The sequence below is a fragment of the Nycticebus coucang genome, chromosome 3 (genome assembly GCF_027406575.1).
Source record: "Nycticebus coucang isolate mNycCou1 chromosome 3, mNycCou1.pri, whole genome shotgun sequence".
Taxonomy (NCBI): Eukaryota; Metazoa; Chordata; class Mammalia; order Primates; family Lorisidae; genus Nycticebus; species Nycticebus coucang.
The window spans coordinates 18,570,785-18,591,754 of record NC_069782.1 but is presented as its reverse complement, the minus strand read 5'-3'; the positions used below and the strand labels follow the sequence as shown (position 1 = coordinate 18,591,754).

The 20,970-nt window shown below is 40.2% G+C and overlaps 1 protein-coding gene and 1 long non-coding RNA gene across 2 annotated transcripts in view; one reads left to right on the top strand and one right to left on the bottom strand.

The window, feature by feature from the left end:
• LOC128581317 (putative tetratricopeptide repeat protein 41) overlaps positions 1-20,970 on the bottom strand; it is a 96,201-nt gene that overhangs the window by 68,273 nt on the left and 6,958 nt on the right. Inside the window, exon 2 of the mRNA XM_053583966.1 lies at positions 2,184-3,173. Coding sequence (XP_053439941.1) covers positions 2,184-2,964 — 781 coding nt within the window. The 5' untranslated portion in view covers positions 2,965-3,173. The remainder of the gene's footprint in view (positions 1-2,183; positions 3,174-20,970) is intronic.
• The window catches only part of LOC128581318 (uncharacterized), a 53,728-nt gene that overhangs the window by 27,677 nt on the left and 5,081 nt on the right, over positions 1-20,970 (top strand). The window lies entirely within an intron of this gene.

The following is a 20,970-nucleotide window of genomic DNA, read 5'->3' as shown; positions in this document are numbered from 1 at the left end:
AAGGTCAGCTTCAAATATCAAGATGTTAGAATTTGGGATGATCTTATATTCAACAGGCCTCTTGTGCTAATCTTAAACCTCATCCATTATTCTTGGTACCTTCAAGGACCTCAAAAGCACTTATAAAGGTCAAGAGTATAAAGTGATAGTTCTACAATCTCTTACATGAACTACCGGCTGGCCAAATGACCTTGCTCCCCTAGCTGTGGACTGTGAGATTTTGGAGCTAACTGAGTGATTAAGGACTACTGAAGACCCAAAAGGAAAAAGAATTTAGCATTTGTTTCTAAAGGATTTTTTATAATCCATCCATTCTGTATCTTCTAATTCAGACCACATATATACATTCAAGAATAAAGTCTAGGCTTGGCGCTCATAGCTCAGTGGTTAGGGTGCCAACCACATACAAGGAGGCTGGCGGGTTCGAACCCTGGCCCAGGTCTGCTAAACAACAATGACAACAACAACAAAATAAAATAGCCAGGCATTGTGGCAGGTGCCTATAGTCCCAGCTACTTGGGAGGCTGAGGCAAGAGAATCGCTTAAGTCCAAGAGTTTGAGGTTGCTGTGAGCTGTGACGCTACAGCACTCTACCGAGGGTGACATAGTGAGACTTTGTCTCAAAAGAATAAATAAGTAAAGTCTAAAACAAGCTAATCTTTCAACAATATCCAAAACCAAAAACCAAGGAGAATACTATGGAGAAATAATCTGACCCTAACCTAAATACGCAGAAAGCCTTGATTTTTGAACACATTTGTGAACATTACTCAATGGATTCAACTCAGACTGAGATTAGTAAAAGAATGTTAATATTAACCACATTTCTGACTTTAGACAAATGCACATATTCTTCCAGGACCCATTCAGCATTATTCATTCTCATTAGTAATTTACCCTGTGCCTAATTTGTGCTAGGTGCTGTTTTCAGGCGTTTTGCAAACATTACTACTCTCAAAGTAGTTAACGTACGCCCATCTTTTTTTCTTTTTTTAGAGACAGAGTCTCACTTTGTCGCCCTGGGTAGAGTGCCATGTGTCACAGCTCACAGCAACCTCCAGCTCTTGGGCTTAGGCGATTCTCTTGCCTCAGCCTCCCAAGTAGGTGGAACTACAGGCGCCTGCCACAATGCCTGGCTATTTTTTTGTTGCAGTTTGGCTGGGGACCGGGTTCGAACCCACTACCCTTGGTGTATGGGGCCGGCACCCTACTCACTGAGCCACAGGCACTGCCCTTTTCATATAATTTTCATATAATCAGCACAGATTCCTCCTGACATCTATACTCTTGCCTTTTTAATCTGGTACTTGTCCACACTAAAGGTAATCATTTAGAGGTAGTGTTTCTCAAAGTTCAATGTGTATGCAAATCTCATAATCACCTTGTTAAACTACATTTTAATTCATTTGACCTGGAATGGAGACCAATATTCTGTATTGTCAACAAGTTCCCAGGTACTGCCCAGGCCACCAGTCCCTGGATTAACTCTCATAGTGAAGGTGAAGGAGAACAGGCCTGGATTTTAGAGTCTGAGGGCCCTGGGTTCAAATCCTGGGTTGTTGGTCCCTCACTAATTATGTAGCATTGGTAACACACTTAATTATTACACAATAGCTTTCATTTGCTTGTCTGCAAATCCAGCATCTACTTGTAGGGCTAAACCTTGAAGATTAAATGTGATACACACACCAAGCACCAGACAATTATTATAACAATAAGTTTGTTCTTTTCCCTTTAGTTCAGGCTTGCTCACATTTGGGGCTGGACAATTCTTTATCAAAGGGCTGTCATGGAGACTGTAGGATGGTCAACAGTATCACGGACCTCTTCCCACTAGGTGCCAGTGGCTCTCCCCCAGTTGTGACAACCCAAAATATCTTTAGACATGGCCAAATGTCACTCGAGGGGGCAAAATTGGTTAAGTACCACTGCCCTAGATCCACACGTTAGGTCTTCCCTGAGCTCCTTCACTTCCTTAATAATCTTCCACGATCCCATTATTTACCCTTACTTTGTTACAAAAATCTTCAAAATGAAGAAATACATGTTACAAGTATACAGTAATAATTTTAACTGCTTAAAGAATATTTCCAGTTATTTAAAAAAATTCCTCTTACAAGAAAGACCTACAAAACATTAGCCTTATACCAAGGGTAGACTCAGCTATCTCTGTATTTACTAACCTATATTTTCAATCCTTGGAGTGGCTGGGTAAAGCTTTTCTATCACAACCGACCAGTCCTTGAAAAGCAGCTCACCCAACTCACGGAGATCTGTATAAAATCGGACCGGGAGCCCTTTACTAATAATCTTGGCCTTAAGCTTTCCAACCCTCAATTTTTCTTCATTTGCTGTAGAATCAGAAGGCGGCTTCTCTTCCTTTTCCTTGTCTAATGTCTTCAGCGTGGCTCCCTTCCGAAAGTAAAAATACTGAAATTCCGACTCATTCCGAAATGCTGCTTGAATGATCTCAAACTCCATCAGACTGCAGTTGGGATTCTCCAGGACCCAAGGATAACCATTTTTTGCAGCAACATAGAGATTCTGTTCTAGTTTGGATAAACTTGACAAGTCAGTTGCTTTGAAGAATGTGAAAGGTGAGTAGTCAGGGAGAAAGTCTCCATAGGTCTGACCCAGCATGCAGATGAAAAAGGGAAAGCAGCTGTTCACATAGTCCAGACAGAGCTTCAGGTGCTGTGACTGAAGACAAGAATGCTGTCGAAACAGGTTGGCTGCGGAGGATTCGGGGATCTCTGCTGCTGACCAACTCAGGTCCACAGCTTTGAAATACGTGCCTCGGGAATTGCAGAGTGTATTAAGGCGAGGGAAGATGTTATTTGCCAAAAAGTCTCTCTCTTCTTGAAAATCATTCAGAGTTGAGCAGATGTAAGGCTGAATGGGTTTGTGGGGCTGTGAAAGGAACTGGGCGTATCTTTCTATGTTTTCCTCTGTCTTCTGTTTCATATCTCCTCGCTCAGGGACAACGTCACACTTAAAATACACCAATTTTCATCCACTGATCCCACTGCTTTTAAGTCTTCCTCCTAATTATGTTTGCCATGAACACATGGGCATCGTTCTCCCCAGTGGTTTTTTCTTATCAAAATTGGAAGGTGAAAAATGCCAGCCAATGGATGGATCAGAGTTGAAAAACAATCTAGTTTAAGTCAGGACTGAAAAAGAAAAGACACATTGATTTTAGGATTATAGGCAGTTCATGTCTCCCCTGTCCTCCCAAAACTTTTGCTGAAGAACTGAGAACCAGGAGGTGAGGGCCCACTGAGTGTCAGGCCTTCCCTCTTCTCCCCCATGTGCTGCTCCCTCTTCCCAGTGTTGCTACTTCTGCCCCTGTGATTTTGGAAATTATGCAAGAGCACTTGTGCAAAAAAAGAAAACAAGTCCAGAAAAGGAGCCCAGTGTCTTTAGGAGCCGAACAAGCCAAGGAATACCATGACTTTGACCAGAAACAAGAATGAAAACAGGTATGAAGTTGAGGTCAGGACAGGATGAACCAATCAAAGTATCACAAGACCAGGAATGGAACTGACAGATGAAAGGCAGAGAAGTCCTTATTGTACCCTCAATGAACCCCCAACAATAAAAAAAAAAAAAAAAAGAAAGGCAGAGAAGTCTAGATCTAAGAATTTGATGGAGTTCAATGATTTTTTTTGTTTTTAGTTTTAAATTATGCAGGCTCATACAACATTCCATTCATCTCTATGTGCTGGGAACTAAATTCCACTGAGCTAATGGAAAAACACACACCCTCTGCCAATAACATAGCTAAGCTTGCAAGAGCTTAGAAAAAAAAAAATATGGAAACAACCTAGTTTTCTGAGCTTTTTCTTGAAATAACTAATTTCCATAGCAAAGATTGCTTTTTTTGGTTTTGTTGCTTTCATTTGTGAAAAAATATATCATGTTATCAAGCCCAAAGCAATTTTTCATTATGATCACCGGTCAACCATAATGTGGTCCCAGAGGGCGGCGCCTGTGGCTCAGTGTATAGGGCGCCAGCCCCATATACCGGGGGTGGCAGGTTCAAACCCGGCCCCAGCCAAACTGCAACAAAAATATAGCTGGGCGTTGTGGTGGGCGCCTGTAGTCCCAGCTATTCAGAAGGCTGAGGCAAGAGAATCCTAAGCCCAGGAGTTGGAGGTTGCTGTGAGCTGTATGACACCACAGCGCTCTACCAAGGGCGATAAAGTGAGACTCTGTCTCTACAAACAAACAACAACAACAACAACAACAAAAAAAACAACCAATAATGCAGTCCCTTTTAAAAGAGCATTAACCAACACTTTTGCATTGATTTGTCTAATAATCCTATGATAGATAAGATTATCACCCTACTTCACAGACAGGGTAAGTAATATGTCCAGTTATTTAGCCAGTAAGTAGAGACAGCATCTAAACACAGGTCAGCCTGACTCCACAACAAATATGTTATAATGCCTCCATATTATAAAAATAACACCCTAAGTTATAAAGACACCATAAATCAGTGGATGGAAACACCTCTCCAATAAACAGTACTATCAAAGAGGTGGCAATTTAAAAAAAAGCAATTTAAACCACAATCTCAGGCTATTTTACAAAAAATAAAACTAAAAAATGGCAGAATAGATAACAAGGGTAGGGGTGGGGTGTTAATTCATAGACTTCTCCACCAGTCATGTAGGAAGGAGTCTTGAGATAGATTACTATCCCTTGAAAATATCCACCTTCTCCTATTCCCTTGTAATTAGAGTCATTCCTAGTTAATCACTACCATGTCCTCAACACCTCATATGCTGACAGGCTCAGAGTAGGTGCTAGGGAAATACAGCACTTGTTGAATTTAATATAATTTTTAAATGAAAAAAAAAAAACCATAAATATTTATCAAACCTGAAGTCAACTTCCAAAACTTATAACCTGGAAAAGAAATCACAGAAGAAAAGATGAACAGATGAAATTACATTTTAAGGAAGACTTAAAAGGAAAACAATGGACCATAATAATATTGGCCACAGATAATTTTATCTTTATTGTAAGCAAAACACTAACACCAACATCCCAGTTAAGATACAAGCAAGAGATACAAATAGACAAAAAGAAAAACAATATCAGAATACATGTAAAAGAATATTTAACTTTCCTAGAATTCAAAGAGATTTTAAAATGATTTTTTAAAAAAATTTATAGCTATCAGAATGTTGATGGAATTTATATCTCGTATATAACTATGGAATTGAAAATTGGTAGTCTTGAAAGCTATTTGGCAATATATTTCAAAATATATTAAAGCATATATAATTTTTGACTCAATGATTCTATTTCCTAGGAATCACTCCCAAGGAATTACTCCAAATAGCGGAAAACTGTGGACATTAAGAAATTTCCCCCTTTCTTCCTTTTTGTATACCACACCTCTCCCTCTCTTTCTCTCTTTCAGAGAAAGTAAAATAAACTTTTTACTTCTTTATATCTTAATCTTTGTGTTGAAAATTCTTTCTCCTCTTGCATACAAATTTCCACCCTAACACAAACTTTGAAAGAATCAAGCTGATCTCTAAGTAATTTAACTACCCATCCGAACAAAACTTAACACTCTTTAAGGATGGCAACAAAATCCAAACATCAACAATGTGAAACTGTTAGGCAGAGAGACAAAAAAACCATGATCATAGTCAGGAGAAAAATCAATCAATATAAACAGACCTAGAAATGTAGGGAAGACAAAATCATCAGACAAAGACTTTAAAAACAACATTGTGCCCTTTATACTAAAGGTCTGAAGACAAACATGAATTTAGTAAGAAAAAAAAGGAAGACTTTTTAAAAATAGAATGGAACCTCAGGGCGGCGCCTGTGGCTCAGTGAGTAGGGCTCCGGCCCCATATGCCGAGGGTGGCAGGTTCAGACCCAGCCCAGGTTCAGACCCAGCCCCGGCCAAACTGCAACAGAAAAATAGCCGGGCGTTGTGGCGGGCGCCTGTAGTCCCAGCTGCTCGGGAGGCTGAGGCAAGAGAATCGCTTAAGCCCAAGAGTTAGAGGTTGCTGTGAGCCGTGTGACGCCACAGCACTCTACCCGAGGGCGGTACAGTGAGACTCTGTCTCTACAAAAAAAAAAAAAAGAATGGAACCTCTACAGCCAAAAAATGTAATATCGAAATAAAAATTTCACTGCCTAGACTCACAGAAAGCAAATAAAACATCAGACCAAAAACCATTAGTGAATTTGGAGACACGGCATGAAAACTACACAAACTGAAGTATAGTTTGCAAAAGAAGGAGAAAAAGAAACTAGGCAGAGCTTCAATAACCATCCGATAATATCAAAAGGGCTCTCAACTGACCCGGAAGAAGAGGAGAAAGGGAGAAGGGAAGAAATAATTGCTGGAAAGTGTCCACATAGGATGAAAATTATACACCCACAGATTCAAGAAGCTCAACACTCAGCAGAATAAACACAAAGAAAGCTACACAAAGGCTGGAAAACAGTGATTTTTTTTTTGTTTGTTTAATCTTAAAAGCAATGAGAGAAAAAAGGCACATTACAAAGATGAGCCGTGCTATCTTGGGCCTTCTGGATCTAGGCTGACAATAAAAAAACTCTTAACAATATCCCAGAATAGTAACAGGCCCTTGGCCTTAGGAGTGAAGAAAGAGTCAGGTTTCATATTGTGAATTTTAAAATAAATCTTCAATCTTCCCTCAAGCAGCTGACTTACTAGGGCCCTTCTTTGGCCAAGGGGATCCCTGAAACTGAGTTGCTAGCCATGAGAAAGGAGATCAGACAGGCCTCATCCCTCCACCTCCCCTTCTTAGAGATGTCCCCTGTGACTCATTAACAGCCATCAGGCTATGGGTACCTGTGGGTCCTCAATACACACAGCAAACCACTTGAGTCTGACAAACCAGTGCTTTGTCTCTGATTAACAGACCCTTCATTTAAGCATTCCTTTTTACTGACTCCTGGTCTTTCAGACAAAGCCTAACTTTTTAAGCCAATTGTCATCTAAAGAATCTTTAAACCCACCTATAACCTGTCAGACCCCCCACTTCAAGATGTCCCACCTTTTGGGGCCAAACCAACATGTTTTCCACGTATTGATTTATGAGCTTACCTGTAATCTGTCTCCCTAAAATGTATAAAACCAAACTATAACCTCACCACCTCACGAGTCCACTTGCTCAGGGCTTCTCGGGTTGACTCTGGGTAGGTCATGGTCCTCAAATTTTGGCTCAGAATAAACCTCTCTAAATTATTTTACAGACTATAGCTTCTTTTCCATGGACACTATATATGAACATGGTTTACCTCAAGCCCTAGAAACTCTGGGGTATTCGTTTGAAAACTCTGGACTTCCTTTTGGGAAGGCCTGAGATAGAGTTCCCTGCGGAAAGCAGGACGGCCTGCTACTCTCCGCCCTGCTCCCCCTGCTGGTTCCCACCACGCCCGTGCCCTAGCATAAGGGAATAGTGAGTTAGAATTTTTTTTTTTTTAATCAAAATCCCTCTGGCCATTTCCTTTCCTGCTTGGGATGCAGAAATACAAAAGATTGTCTCAACCACCCAGACAATGAGAAAAATCTAGAAAAAATATAAAATTAAAAATTTCTTAACCTGATGAGAGAGCAGAGGTCCCAAGGCAAATAAGTAACCTGGATTCAAAAGTGACACACTTGTGGTAGAGCATGGGAAGAAACAGCAGCTACCATAAAATCAAATAAGAAGACATCACCTAAAATTTTACTGAATTATTAAAGGCCAAGAGTGGGCCACTGTAAGAGTCTTAAAGAGGTGAGGGTCCTCTACATAAGGAAGAATTTGCTCTCACTCACTTTTCTGTGGGTTTTTGCCAGACACTCAGGAGAAAAGATTACAGACAGGGCAGGAGAGCACAGAGGCTCACTTTGGTTAAGTAGGCCTGTAGGGAGGAGACCTGGGCGAAGGGGATGAAGTTTTGCTCACTTGCCCAGACCCTTCTCTCATACAAAGCAAAGGCCTTAAGCCAATGAGAGAAGAGCTGTAAACCTCCATCAGCTCAGGTCAGAGACAAAGAACCATTGACAATTATAGCTAGAGAAAGAGAGAAAAAAAAACCCTCCAATCCTTTGGGGGAAGAACAGAAAACCATCTTGGGCTCAGATGCTATACTGACAACTGGCAGAGGTCCAATACAGCTCGGGCGCCTATAACACACGTTAACATTCGAATATACTACAGCAGAACAAAAAATGGGAGAAAGGAATTGGAAGCGTACTTCCGTAAGGTTCTCACATCATCTGTAAAATGATATACTATTTGAAGGTGGTCTGCAATAAGTTAAAGATGGAAATTATTTTTTTCTTTTCTTTTTTTATTTTATTAAATCATAAAGATGGAAATTATAAATCCTAGGGTGATTAATAAAATTTTTAAGAGATGTAACTATTAATAATAAGCCAATAGGACAGATTAACTGGAATCACTCAAAATAATTCATTTAAATCCAATAATATCACCAATTAAATTAGATATAAAATAGGTGAAACACCTTAAAGGGAGAGATTATCAGATAAGATAAAAAAAAAAGCAAGACTCTGGCTCCACGCCTATAGCTCAAGTGGCTAAGGTGCCAGCCACATACACCAGAGGTGGTGGGTTCGAATCCAGCCTGGGCCTGCCAAACAACAATGACAACTACAACCAAAAAAAGAAAAAATTGCCCAGCGCCTGTAGTCCCAGCTACTTGGGAGGCTGAGGCAAGAGAATCGCCTAAGCCCAAGAGCTAGAGGTTGCTGTGAGCTGTGACACCATGGCATTCTACACAGGGTGACAGCTTGAGGCTATCTCAAAACAAACAAAAAATCAAGACTCCACTATATGCTGTCTAGAAGAAATGCACTCTCAATATAAGGAGATAGATGGGATAAAAAGAAAAGGTTGGAAAGAGAGATACACCTTGCAAGCACTATTCAAAAGTAAACCACAGAGGCTATGTACTTATCCAGAAAAAAAAAGACTTCAGAACAAGGAATATTACTAGGAACAGAGAATGACATTATATAATGATAACTCATATAAAAATGATTAACTCATGAATCAAAGTGAAAGTTAAAAAAAATCAGAATGGTGATAGAAGGCAGCCCATTTGTTACCTGGTAAAGGTTTGGGGAGGAAATACTGTACGTTGAAAGAAACACAGGCGAACTCTTTTGTTCAATATCCTAACTACAGGATTGTTCAAGGAAATGTTCAATATCCTAACTACAGTGGTGGTTACACAGATGTAGATATTCGTCAACACTCATGAGCTGAAAATTTAAAATGGGTACATTTAATTTAACATAAACTACACCCAAATAAAACTGATGGTTAAAAATCTGAGAACCACATAGCAAGAGGAAAATGTTATACTGTTCAGTGAAAAGGAAAAATAATAAGTATAGACCATAATAATAGCAATGTTAATAAAACACTACAAAAGCACTCTGGAAGGCTGAGGCGGGTGAATTGCTTTAGCTCTCAAGTTCAAGACCAGCCTGAGCAAAAGTGAGACCCTATCTCTACTGAAAATAGAAAAACTGAGGCAAGAGGTTTGCTTGAGCCCGAGATGGAGGTTGCTGTGAGCTATGAGGCCACAGCACTCTACCCAGGGGGACAGCTTGAGACTCTGTCTCAAAAACTAAATAAATAAATAAAACACTGCTAAATATAGCAGATAACATAGAGGTTGAAGGTCCAACCTCTGGATTTACATCCTTATGTTACGTTTCCTAAATTCGCTGTCCTTCAGTGAAGTAAAACAGGAGTGATGGTATTTATGTCATAGAGTGGTTGAGAACATTAAATAAGTTAGTAAACATAAAACACTCAGAACAGTGCCTAGAAACAAATACTCAACAAATGTCAATTATTATTATTAAAATGAATGCATAGGCTCAGCGCCTGTGGATCAAGCGGCTAAGGCACCAGCCACATACACCTGAGCTGGTGGGTTTGAATCCAGCCTGGCCTGCCAAACAATAATGACGGCTGCAACCAAAAAATAGCCGGGCATTGTGGTGGGCGCCTGTAGTCCCAGCTACTTGGGAGGCAGAGGCAGGAGAATTGCTTGAACCCAGGAGTTGGAGGTTGCTGTGAGCTGTGATGCCACAGCACTCTACCCAGGGTGACAGCTTGAGGCTCTGTTTAAAAAAAAAAAATTAATTAAAATAAAAATAAAATGAATGCATACCAGGAAAAAAAAAAAGAAAAGAAAACAATATAGCAGCTGCCTTCTAATGGTGAAATTATGGCAAAACTGTTTCTGTAATAAAAATTACTATCAATTATAGTTGTGTTGTTTTATAATTAAAATTTTAAAGTAAAAAATAATCATCTCCACACCCTGCTTCACAAATGCTGATAAAAAATACTTCCTAGTTCTTTTTCAGAAGGAGGGCATTAACAATGAAAAAAAAAGCATAAAAGAAAACCTAAAGCAAAAAATAATTTAAAAAAGAGAAAAAAAGCAAGCAAGGAGTTATTTCTGAGAAGACAGAAGATACAAAAAAGTAGGGTGTGACTTTTTACTTCTCTTTCAAACAATTTAAGTCTAAAGGATTTTACTAGAAAGTTTTCATTATTACCATAAGTGGAAACCCCATGTTATATGGCACGAATAGACAGTAGCCATAAAAATAAATGTGTTATGGGACACAATGACAAGAGGGACTACACTTAACAAGAGCAAAGATTGTGACCTACTTGTTTGTACCCTCACATTAATCCAAAATTTTAAGAAATAATAAATAGGAGGTGGAGCAAAATGGCGGCCAAGTAACACCTTCCCTGCAACTGGGCACCATGAGTCTGGGGAGATAAGACTCCAGGCATCTCTAGCTGGTGGGATCTGCCTATAATCATCCCTTTGAGGATACAGGGAGTCAGCAAGGGACTTCCGGACCCCAAGAAAAGGACAAAATCAGTGGAAAACTGGCAAGTGGTTGTGTGTGTTCGATCAACCTAATCCCACCAGCAGCCATAAGTACAAGCAGTAGTGAGACTGCAAACCAGAAAGGCCTGTGAACTGTTTCTGAGTTTTTGGACTTGGCACTCAGTTGAACTGCCCTGGGGAGAGCTCGAGCAGGAGTGTGGAGAACTTTGAGCATTGTCTAGGGCCCCAGATTGAGTCGCTGAGCTGGACAGAGCTAATAGTGTTTGGCTGTGGGCCACAGGGAGCCATTGTGAGAGAACTGCCCTGGCAAGCTCCGCCCGCAGGGTCACAGAGCAAGGATTGGGCGGGAGCTAGTAACGTAGTAACTGAGCAGCCTAAAGGCGGGGACTGAGCTGCCTTACAGCCTTAACCCTCAGGGGCAGAGTGAGACTGGTTTTGGCACACTGGAGCCTCGGGCTGTTGCCCTGGGTAGAGTGCCGTGGCATCACAGCTCATAGCAACCTCAAACTCCTGGGCTTGGCGCCGCCCAGACCTCCATAAGACCTGCGCCACGACTCCCAACCTGCAACCCGCACCTGCCGGGCCTCTGCATGCCCTGACAAGGAACTGTGAGAGCTGTGCAACCCTGCGTCCTCTCTCCTATAGCCTCCCTGCCTCCACACCAGCCCACTCGTCTGGCCAGGGACTCTGGTAGCCATGTGTCCTCCAGAACCCTCCCTGCCTCTGCACAGAGCCCTTCTCCTGGCCAGAGACTGCTGGAGCCTTGGGCTTTCTGTGCCAAACTCTCTGGGCACCAGGCACTCCCAGAACCGTGCACACTACCTCCTGCCCTGTTGCTGAATCCGGGTGTGTCACACTCCAGAGCTGCTTCCACAACCAGAACTCCCTGGCTGGGGCTGCCCCAGAGGAACTACACAGGGTCACTCCCTACAAAGATCCAGCAACAATACAGTGATCCCACTGGGGTCTAATCTGGCAGAGACACCTCCCCAACTCTGAGTACAGGAAGAGGCAAAGGTAAAAAACAATCATGAGGCGAAATCAACAGAAAAACTCTGGCAATATGAATAATCAGGGAAGATCAACTCCCACAAGGATCAATGGGGCAGACACAGCACAAGATCCCATGCACAAACAAATAGCTAAGATGTCAAGATGTCAGAAATCCAGAATCTGGATAGCAAATAAGATCGAATTAGAACTCCAAGCAGTAACCCAAAAGATATCTCAAAAATTCAACGAATTCAACGACCAAATGACCAAAGATTTTGACACATTGAGACAAGAAGTTGCAGCCCTCAAAGATCTAAGAAACACAGTAGAATCCCTCAGTAACAGAATGGAGCAAGCAAAAGAAAGGATTTCTGACATTGAAGACAAAGCTTTCAAAGCTCCAAACTCTCAAAAAGGAAGAGAAATCGAGGGCAAAAACAGATCACTCTCTCAGAGAGCTCTGGAATAATTCAAAGAAAACCAATATTTGTCTTATAGGGATCCCCAAAAGCAACGAAGTGGCTTCAAAAGGCACAGAGTCTCTTCTCCATGAGATTATGAAGGAGAACATTCTAGACATGCCAAGAGATTCTGAAATTCAGATAGCAGACAGTTTCAGAACTCCAACATAACTCAACTCAAATAAGACATCCCCCAGACACATCATAATCAATTTCACTTAAGTTAATATGAAGGAGAAAATTCCGAAAGCAGCCAGACGAAAGAAAACCATTGGCTACAAGGGCAAGTATATTAGAATAACTGCAGATCTCTCTGCTGAAACCTTTCATGCTAGAAGAAGATGATCATCGACTTTTAATCTCCTAAAACAAAATAACTTTCAACCCAGGATCCTGTACCCAGCTAAACTGAGTTTCATTTATGATGGAGAAATTAAATACTTCAACATGTACATGTTGAAGAAATTTGCCATAACTAAACCAGCTCTCCAGGATAGTCTCAGACCTATCCTCCATAAAGACCAGCATAATCCTCCACCACAAAAGTAAACCCACCCAGAAAATTTTGATCAAATTCCAACTTCCACAGTCGCAAAAGGATTAAAAATGTCCACCGGACTCTCGAAAGGCTTATCAATATTCTCAATTAATGTGAATGGTTTAAATTGTCCTCTAAAGAGGCACAGGTTGGCTGACTGGATACAAAACCTCAAGCCAGATATCTGCTGCATACAAGAATTGCACCTTACATTAAAAGACAAATATAGACTCAAGGTGAAGAGATGGTCATCTATACTCCAGGCAAATGGAAAGCAGAAAAAAGCAGGTGTTTCAATCCTATTCGCAGACGCAATAGGCTTTAAACCAACCGAAATAAGGAAGGATAAGGATGGACACTTCATATTTGTTAAAGGTAATACTCAATATGATGAGATTTCAATTATTAATATTTATACACCCAAACAGAATGCACCTCAATTTATAAAAGAAACTCTAAGAGACATGAGCAACTTGATTTCCTCCAGTTCCATAGTAGTTGGAGATTTTAACACCCCTTTAGCAGTGCTGGATAGATCCTCCAAAAAGAAGCTAAACAAAGAAATTTTAGATTTAAACTTAACCATTCAACATCTGGACTTAACAGACATCTACAGAACATTTCATCCCAAAAAAACTGAATACACATTCTTCTCATCAGCCCATGGAACATACTCCAAAATTGAGCACATCCTAGGCCACAAATCTAACCTCAGCAAATTTAAAAAAATAGAAATTATTCCTTGCATCTTCTCAGACCATCATGGAATAAAAGTTGAACGTAATAACAACAGGAACCTGCATACCCATACAAAAACATGGAAGCTAAACAACCTTATGCTGAAGGATAGATGGGTTATAGACGAGATTAAGAAGGAAATCACCAAATTTTTGGAACAAAACAACAGTCAAGACACAAATTACCAGAACCTCTGGGATACTGCAAAGGCAGTCCTAAGAGGAAAGTTTATACCACTGCAAGCCTTCCTCAAGAAAATGGAAAGAGATGATGCTAATAACGTTATAGGACATCTCAAGAACTAGAGAAGGAAGAACACTCCAACCCCAAACCCAGCAGAAGAAAACAAATAACCAAAATCAGAGCAGAATTAAATGAAATTGAAAACAAAAGAATTATACAACAGATCAATAAATCCAAAAGTTGGTTTTTTGAAAAGATCAATAAAATAGATAAACCTTTGGCCAACCTAACCAGGAAAAATAGAGTAAAATCCCTGATTTCATCAATCAGAAATGGTAACGATGAAATAACAACAGACCCCTGAGAAATTCAAAAAATCCTTAACAAATACTATAAGAAACTCTACTCTCAGAAATATGAAAATCTGAAAGAAATCGACCAATACCTGGAAGTACACCACCTACCAAGACTTAGCCAGAATGAAGTGAAAATGTTGAACAGACCTATATCAAGTTCTGAAATAGCATCAACTATACAAAATCTCCCTAAAAAGAAAAGCCCAAGACCAGATGGCTTTACGTCAGAATTCTACCAAACCTTTAAAGAAGAACTAGTACCTATATTACTAAACCTCTTCCAAAATATAGAAAAAGAAGGAATATTACCCAACACATTCGACGAAGCAAACATCACCTTGATCCCCAAACCAGGGAAAGACCCAACAAGAAAAGAAAATTATAGACCAATATCACTAATGAATATTGATGCTAAAATACTCAATAAGATCCTAACAAACAGAATCCAACAACACATCAAAAAAATTATACACCACGACCAAGTAGGATTTATCCCAGGGTCTCAAGGCTGGTTCAATATACGTAAATCTATAAATGTAATTCAGCACACAAACAAACTAAAATATAAGGACCATATGATTCTTTCAATTGATGCAGGAAAAGCTTTTATTAATATCCAGCATCCCTTCATGATCAGAGCACTTAAGAAAATTGGTATAGAAGGGACATTTCTTAAACTAATAGAGTCCATCTACAGCAAACCCACAGCCAATATTGAATGGAGTTAAATTGAAATCATTTCCACTTAGATCGGGAACCAGGCAAGGTTGCCCATTGTCTCCATTGCTCTTTAACATTGTAATGGAAGTTTTAGCCATTGCAATTAGGGAAGAAATGGCAATCAAGGGTATCCACAGAGTCAGAAGAGATCAAACTTTCACTCTTCGCAGATGACCTGACTGTATATCTGGAAAACACTAGGGATTCTACTACAAAACTTTTATAAGTGATCAAGGAATACAGCAATTCTCAGGCTACAAAATCAACACCCATAAATCTGTAGCTTTTATATATACCAACAATAACCAAGCCGAAAAAACAGTCAAGGACTCTATTCCTTTCACAGTAGTGCCAAAGAAGATGAAATATTTGGGAGTATACCTAACAAAGAACATTAAAGATCTCTACAAAGAGAACTATGAAACTTTAAGAAAAGAAATAGTTGAAGATGTTAACAAATGGAAAAACATACCATGCTCATGGCTGGGAAGAATCAACACTGTTAAAATGTCTATACTACCCAAAGCAATATATAATTTTAATGCAATTCCTATTAAAGCTCCATGTCATATTTTAAAGATCTTGAAAAAATAATACTTGGTTTTATATGGAATCAGAAGAAACCTCGAATAGCCAAAACATTACTCAGCAATAAAAACACAGCAAGAGGAACCACGCTACCAGACCTGAGACTGTACTATAAATCGATAGTGATCAAAACAGCATGGTACTGGCACAAAAACAGAGAAGTAGATGTCTGGAACAGAATAGAGAACCAAGAGATGAATCCAGCTACTTACTGTTATTTGATCTTTGACAAGCCAATTAAAAACATTCAGTGGGAAAAAGATTCCCTATTTAACAAATGGTGCTGGGTGAACTGGCTGACAACCTGTAGAAGATTGAAACTGGACCCACGCCTTTCACCATTAACTAAGATAGACTCTCACTGGATTAAAGATTTAAACTTAAGACTTGAAACTATAAAAATAAAGTTTGAAGAAAGTGCAGGGAAAACTCTTGAAGGATTCGGCCTGGGTGAATATTTTATGAGGAGGACTCCCCAGGCAATTGAAACAGTATCAAAAATACACTACTGGGACCTGATCAAACTAAAAAGCTTCTGCACAGCCAAGAACATAGTAAGTAAAGCAAGCAGATAGCCCTCAGAATGAGAGAAAATATTTGCAGGTTATACCTCCGATAAAGGTCTAATAACCAGAATCCACAGAGAACTCAAACGTATTAGCAAGAAAAGAACATGTGATCCCATCTCAGGGTGGGCAAGGGACTTGAAGAGAAACTTCTCTAAAGAAGACAGACACACGATCTACAAACACATGAAAAAAAGCTCATCATCCTTAATCATCAGAGAAATGCAAATCAAAACTACTTTGAGATATCACCTAACCCCAGTAAGAGTAGCCCACATAACAAAATCCCAAAACCAGAGATGTTGGTGTGGATGTGGAGAAAAGGGCACACTCCTACACTGCTGACGGGAATGCACACGAATATGTTCCTTCTGAAAGGATGTTTGGAGAATACTTAGAGACCTAAAAATAGACCTGCCATTCAATCCTATAATTCTTTTACTAGGTTTATACCCAATACACCAAAAATCACAATATAACTAAGACATCTGTACCAGAATGTTTATTGCAGCCCAATTCACAATTGCTAAGTCATGGAAGAAGCCCAAGTGCCCATCGACCCAGGAATGGACTAGCAAATTGTGGTACATGTATACCACGCAATATTATGTAGCCTTAAAGAAAGATGGAGACTTTGCCTCTTTCATGTTTACATGGATGGAGCTGGAACATATTCTTCTTAGCAAGGTATCTCAGGAATGGAAGAAAAAGTATCCAATGTACTCAGCCCTACTATGAAGCTAAGTTATAGCTTTCACATGAAGGCTATAACCCAACTATAGCACGAGACTATGAGGAAAGGGCCAAGGAAGGGGAAGGGAGAGGGGAGGTATTGGTGGAGGGAGGGTCATGGGTGGGGCCACATCTACGGTGCATCTTAGAATGGGTACAGGCAAAACTTACTAAATGCAGAATACAAATGCCTGCATACAGTAACTAAGAAAATGCCATAAAGGCTACGTTGAACAGTTTGATGAGATTATTTCAGATTGTATATGAAACCTGCACATTGTACCCCTTGATTGCACTAATGTACACAGCTATGATTTAACAATAAAAATAAATAAATAAATGTGTTAAAAAGAAAACAATGTGTATTAATAAGTACATTAATCTGCCTTTTTTAAAGGACCTCTGGGTCTTTCTGTCAAAAAGGCAGATTAATGTACTTATTAGGCGGCGCCCGTAGCTAAGTGGGTAGGGCGCCGGCCACATATAGGGAGACTGGTGGGTTCCAACCAGGTCTGGGCCAGCTAAAACAACAATGACAACTGTAACAACACAACAATAAAAATAGCCAGACACTGTGGCAGGCACCCGTAGTCTCAGCTAATTGGGAGGCTGAGGCAAGAGAATCAGTTAAGCCTAAGAGTTTGAGGTTGCTGTGAGCTGTGATGACATGGCACTCTACCCAGAGTGACAGCTTGAGACTCTGTCTCAAAAAAAAAAAGTACTTATTACAGAGACCTTTGAGACAAATATGTACCAAACTGACTTTGTCTTTGCAAAATCAGTAAGACTGAATAGAATTGAAAGGTTCCACTTTTGCACTAGGAAGTCACTATTATTAATATTTCGTCCCTGGTCCACCTGCTAGCAGCAACTGGTAGACAGTGGCACCTCCTATACTATCTGGTCCACTCCCAGAGGTCAAGCATGGGCTTTAGAGTTACATAAGACCTGCCTCAGTGGTGGACATCAACACTAACTTATTTCTGCAGCTATAAATCTGGAATAATGGCCATACCCATGTGGCAGGATTAAAGCAGGTCTTGCATAATAAGCACCTCATTAACCTTTTCTTTTTTAATCTTTCTTTTAACACTGCTAAGGAGGACTTCTTCTTTTTTTTTTTTTTTTTGTAGAGACAGAGTCTCACCTTATGGCCCTTGGTAGAGTGCCGTGGCCTCACACAGCTCACAGCAACCTCCAACTCCTGGGCTTAAGCGATTCTTTTGCCTCAGCCTCCCGAGTAGCTGGGACTACAGGCACCCGCCACAACGCCCGGCTATTTTTTGGTTGCAGTTTGGCCGGGGCCAGGTTTGAACCCGCCACCCTTGGTATATGGGGCCAGCGCCTTACCGACTGAGCCACAGGCGCCGCCCAAAGAGGACTTCTTCTTAAGAAACATCTTTCCTATTAGTGGCACCTATAGCTCAGTGGTAGGGCGCTGGCCACATACACCAAGTTCGGCAGGTTTGAGCCCCGCCTGGGCCTGCTAAACAACAAAGAGAAGTGCAACCAAAAAATAGCCGGGCATTGTGGTTGGCACCTGTAGTCCCAGGTACTTGGGAGGCTGAGGCAAGAGAATTGCTTAAGTCCAAGAGTTTGAGGTTGCTGTGAGCTATGATGCCACAGCACTCTACCGAGGGCAACATACTGAGACTGTCTCAAAAAAAAAAAAAAAAGAAAGAAAGAAAAAAACATCTTTCCCAAAAGATTTCTTAATCAAGTTATCACTGCTTAACATATATTTTAGAATCTGCCAGGTAAATACTAAGCCCTCAATGAATGTTTTTGCTGTTCCCACTACTTTTTTTTTTTTTTTTTGGCCGGGGCTGGGTTTGAACCCACCACCTCCGGCATATGGGACCGGCGCCCTACTCCTTGAGCCACAGGCGCCGCCCTGTTCCCACTATTTTTAATATTACTTCTACCGTGTTTGACTTCATATTTTGCAATAAAGCAGCCTCAGTAATATCATTATATATCACTGTATGTTATAACTATAAGAACATCCATTAACCAGTCAAAAGTTCCTCTGACCTTTTTCAGAAAGTTCTCTCAACATTTTAAGACTTAGAAATTTCTATATTCAAATGCCACCTCACCTTCCTATAACTGCAGCATATCACATTAGTAATTTTACCCCTGACAGCCACAAGTTATACTTTTTTTAAAGCATCTTGTGCTTAAAATGTAAATTAATGGTAATATATTAATGTAAAATGTGATGTATTAGTAAATGTAAATTAATGGTACTTTCCCAGAGGGGAATTTGTCATTTCCCTCAAAGCCTTATATTCAAAGCCTTTTAAAACAAATCATGTAGTTTTACTAAGCATTCCAATTTTAGAAAGTTATTTTATTTTTCTATAAGGATTTGCCCCTAAGGATTTCCACTGCAATAATATTTGTAACAGTTTAAGACTGGTAACAAACTAAAGTTCTAAGAACAATGAATTGGATTATCTGGCAGAAATATTTACATGAAAAAAATGTTTTCCATGTATTGGCAAGTAAAAAATAGTTACAAACAGTATTATTATGTGATCCCAATTTTAATTTAAAATATATGTTAAGGCACAGTGGCTCATACCTGTAATCCTAACTCTGGGAGGGCAAAGTGGGTGAATTACTTGAGCTCAGAAGTCCCAGACCAGTCTCAGCAAGAGCAAGATCACATCTCTAATACAAACAGAAAAACCAGCTGGGCATTGTAGCAGGTGCCTATAGTCCCAGCTAATGGGGTAGGCTGAGTCCAAGAATATCTCCTGAGCCCAGAAGTTTGAGGTTGCTGTGAGCTATGACACCACAGCACTCTACCCAGGGCAACAGAGCGAGACTCTGTCTCAATACAAACAAACAGATAAATAAATAAATAAATAGTTAAGTATTAGTAATGACACCAAGATGCTAATAGTCATATATCTAATGAAGGAATTTGGTTTATTTTAATTTTCTTCCATGACCTTTACTATAATTTCCAAATTTTCTATAATAAATATTTCTGAGGCTCAGCACCCATAGCTCAGTGGTTACTGCACTGGCCATGTACACCAGAGTTGGTGGGTTCGAACCCAGCCCAGGCCTGCTAAACAACGACAACTACAACAACAACAATAGCCTGGCGTTGTGGCAGGTGCTTATAGTCCCAGCTACTTGGGAGGCTGAGACAAGAGAATTGCTGAAGTCCAAGAGTTGGAGGTTGCTGTGAGCTGTGACACTACAGCACTCTACTGAGGGCAACATAGTGAGACTGTCTCAAAAAAAAATTGTGACTCTTCAGACCATAGAAAATCAATTTTGTTTTTTAAAAACCCTTTCAAACTCTTTCAATAAGGTAGTTAAGAGGTATACAATAGCTGGAACAATGTCAGAAATTTTTTAAATATGAGTTCCAATTTGTTCAGCCATTATCTAACCTTCATTTAATTTCTCTGGAGTTCAGATTTTCTAAACTTTAAAGAAAAGTGGGAGAGGTTTGAGATGGGACCATAAATTGATATAGTCTTTTTAAATAGTATAATTAGTAGATATTGATGAAAATTTGATCTTCATACTCTTTAACCTAACTGTTCCAAAACTAATGATTTATTCTCCAGATAAATCTGCACAAATATGAAAGCCTGGGTGTATTACAGTGTTCCCTGTAGCACTGGCAGTAATAGCAACAAACTGGAAACCATCCAAATGCCTATCAAATAGGGGAGTGATAAAAAGTAACAAGACATCTAAGATCTATTAAATGGAATAAACCAGTCGCAGGGGTCCTCAAACTTTTTTTTTGTGTGTGTGTGTAGAGACAGAGTCTCACTGTACCGCCCTCGGGTAGAGTGCCGTGGCATCACACGGCTCACAGCAACCTCTAACTCTTGGGCTTACGCGATTCTCTTGCCTCAGCCTCCCGAGCAGCTGGGACTACAGGCGCCCGCCACAACGCCCGGCTATTTTTTTGTTGCAGTTTGGCCGGGGCTGGGTTTGAACCCGCCACCCTCGGCATATGGGGCCGGCACCCTACTCACTGAGCCACAGGCGCCTCAAACTTTTTAAACGGTCCCTCAGACCGTTGGAGGGCCGGACTATAGCTTGAAAAAAAAAAAACTATGAACAAATTCCTATGCACACTGCACATATCTTATTTTGAAGTAAAAAAATAAAATGGGAACAAATACAATCACACCGCCGCATGTGGCCCA